The sequence below is a fragment of the Tupaia chinensis genome, unplaced genomic scaffold (assembly GCF_000334495.1).
Source record: "Tupaia chinensis unplaced genomic scaffold, TupChi_1.0 Scaffold000622_1, whole genome shotgun sequence".
Classification (NCBI taxonomy): domain Eukaryota; kingdom Metazoa; phylum Chordata; class Mammalia; order Scandentia; family Tupaiidae; genus Tupaia; species Tupaia belangeri.
The window spans coordinates 6,621,759-6,624,807 of record NW_006160142.1 but is presented as its reverse complement, the minus strand read 5'-3'; the positions used below and the strand labels follow the sequence as shown (position 1 = coordinate 6,624,807).

The 3,049-nt window shown below is 45.9% G+C and overlaps 1 protein-coding gene across 1 annotated transcript in view; it reads right to left on the bottom strand.

Annotated features, from left to right (window-relative positions):
* Positions 1-3,049, bottom strand: part of EML6 (EMAP like 6) — a gene marked incomplete at its 5' end in the record, with an annotated part of 331,238 nt that overhangs the window by 85,439 nt on the left and 242,750 nt on the right. Inside the window, one exon of the mRNA XM_027775960.1 lies at positions 109-261. Coding sequence (XP_027631761.1) covers positions 109-261 — 153 coding nt within the window. The remainder of the gene's footprint in view (positions 1-108; positions 262-3,049) is intronic.

Below are 3,049 nucleotides of genomic sequence, written 5' to 3'. Positions count from 1 at the left end.
TCTCTGGTCAAATTGAAAATAATAATAATAATAATAATAATAATAATAAATAAAGTTAAGTAAAATAATTCTTTAAAAAAGTAAAGAAGGATCTGCTGCCATCTTCACCTTTTGAAAATTTAATATCAGAGATCATTTCTTTTCTGTGATGAAAGGAGACCATGTCTTCAACAGTGTCGGCATTTACGACCAGGAAACTCCCATCATTCAAGCCAACTGCTAAGGCTTTTCCATCTGGGGAGAAGGCACAGCATCTTCCACCTACCGAGGAATCCACAAAGAGCACTGTTACATACTGTGTAGCACTTTACCGTCCAGCAAACCAAAGGAAGAGAGGCGGAAATTTTCACTCATGTGTGACGCACAGACATAGGACTGTCTTCAATATTAAACTTGCAAGAATCAAAACTTCACAATTTAAAACATTTCTTCCCCACAAATCCACAGAAAATAGTTAAATATCAAAAATACATTTTTAATTTCTTTAAGGTTGAGCCATTCATTTCTTAGTATCTGAGTACCTGGGGTTTTCCAAAAGACAAATGGGGTGAATGTGGGAAAGGAGTAAAAGATTACCATCACCAGTATCTGGACTAAGAAGAAAAGCGGTGATGGGGACCAGCAGTTAGCGTAATGGCTATGTCGCTGGACTCCCATGTAGTCGACCGCAGTTCGAGTCCCGGACCCGGTGGCTTAAACTCACGCCGGGCGCGTGTGCGTGCGTGCCCAAGATTCCGAGAGGAGAATGGAGGAGAAGGGATTGCGGTGTGGCCATCCCCCCTGGGAGTGATTTCTTGCTTTCTATCTCCCTGCCTGTCTGGCGAGCGCACGCAAAAACCTCTCCAAAAAAAAAAAAGAAAAGAAAAGCGGTGATGGTCAGGGATGGGAGTTCCCTAATATAATTTCTAGAAACCATTTTCGAATATTATGCTTTAGGTACAAACGCTTTGGAGAACCTCACTGTTCTACTTTTAGTCACTCCATCTTCTGTTCGTCTCTGCCATGGAGTATGGGATACGGACCACATTCTGTTAAAAGCCAGCTGGTTCTGAGATGATGAGGCTGTATGAGCAATGTTTTCTGCTGCTTTGAAGGGTCACTGGGGGGACATTTCTGGACATCCAGTGTGGGCATTGTGGGGGAGAATTTTTTTTTTTTTTTGAGAGGTTTTTGCTATAGGGCGCATGCACTCACCAGAAAGACAGAGAGAGACAGAGAGATAGAAAGCGAGAAATCACTCCCCAGGGGGAATGGCCACGCCACAATCCCTTCTCCTCCATTCCCCTCTTGGGATCTTGGGCACGCACGCAACACATTCGGCGTGAGTTTAAGCCACCAGGTCTGGGACTTGAACCGCGATCAGCTACATGGGAGTTCAGCAACATAGCCATTAGGCTAACTGCTGGTCCCGTGGGGGAATTTTTATTAGGAAGCCGATTTCAGAATATAATCAACCTCTTTCTACCATTATTATTAAGCTTTCAGTAAAAACAGGCCCAGCAATGGGTCAGCCATAAAGCCTATGCTGAGGCATTGAAATTGAGATTCTATACAAACTTCTCTGTCACTGTTCATGGTATGCTAAAAGCTACATTCACATCAGCAGCTTTAGATCAGCACATCCAGGGGCTGGCAGGTGGCATGGTGGTTAAGGGTGCTGGACTCCCATATGGCCAGCTGTGGGTGGGAGCCCAGACCTGGTGGCTTGCTTTCTCATTTTCCCTTTCTCTCTCTCTCTGGTCAAATTAAAAATTAATAATAATAATAGATAAAATTAAATAAAGAGGTTTTTTTTTAAAAAAGTTAAATCGGTACATCTAAATTATATCTTCATCCATTTGCTTATTTTATTTACTTACTAGAGTCAGACATGGTTTCGGTACTAAGAGAACAAAAATAAAACATTCTCCTGCCCTAGAGAGCAGTCATCGAGATTAGGTTAACACTAACTTATTCTACAAACCAGGACACTTCTGAGAGTGAAAAGGAGACCTATTAATAATCACACAAGGACAACAGGGTAAACTGGGTTGAATGGTCACTCTACCTAAGGTGTGCCAATAGTTGTTCTTTTAAATTAATTTTTAACCCAGGGAATAAAGTTTATTGACCGAGTCCTCCCCAGTGAGGACCTGGCTGTATCATTTCCCCAGTATAAATGATAAACAATGATTCAGTCTTGAAGTTATTGAGCGTGGGCTTTGGACTGAGACCTGGCCAGAGTCCTGTCTCCACTGCTCGTCAAGCCAGGAGGGGCAACAGGCAGAGGGAACCGGCCTGGGGCAGTGGCCATAGGTGTGCTCACCACGTGGGTTTGAACTTAGTTCCGTTTCTTTTGGGCAAACCATCAAGTCCCCCTGCCTCCGTTTCCTAATCTGTAAGTGGTAATGACAGCCGCCATACTCACTGGGTCCCCAGACGAGGTAACGAGTCATAATAGCGCAGTCGCTGGCTCAGCGATACCACCCACCAGTACTCTCCATACCTTTCCTTATTTTACTCCCCTAGGAAACACTTCCCATGTCCCTGTACTTACAGAGTGCTCACTATGCATAGATAGGACCAAACCCAACCTCACCTTTCCCTGTCTTAAAAACTCTTATAGATCTTTGAGACTCAGCTCTCATACCACCTCCCTGATGAGCAGTTCCAGGCAGCAGGTCTTCCCTGGGCCTCTGTGGTACCTTGTTTGAGCTGGGATTCTTCGGTTTGTCCCTCCACATCTGCCCTTCTCCCTTTCTCCACTCTGCTGTGTGCCTGGAGTTGGCCTGTGTGGGCTGCATGATGGGTCCCCTTGCCCTGTGGTTTGTGGTTTGGGCTTAGCCAAGGGGATCATGGCAGGAGACTGGAGGGAGGGAGGGGAGTAAGGATGGTGAGATTGGGGTGCTCAGTCCCCTACTGCCCCTGCAGGATCACTGCATGCTGGCTGAACCTCAGGCTGCCGTCTCACGTGGCTCTCACCTTCAAGGTTCCAGCAATCAGTTGGTCCTCCCTCCTAGTCTTTGGGGCCGGGGCTGGTGCTGGAACCAGTTGTTACTGGCTGGGGGGC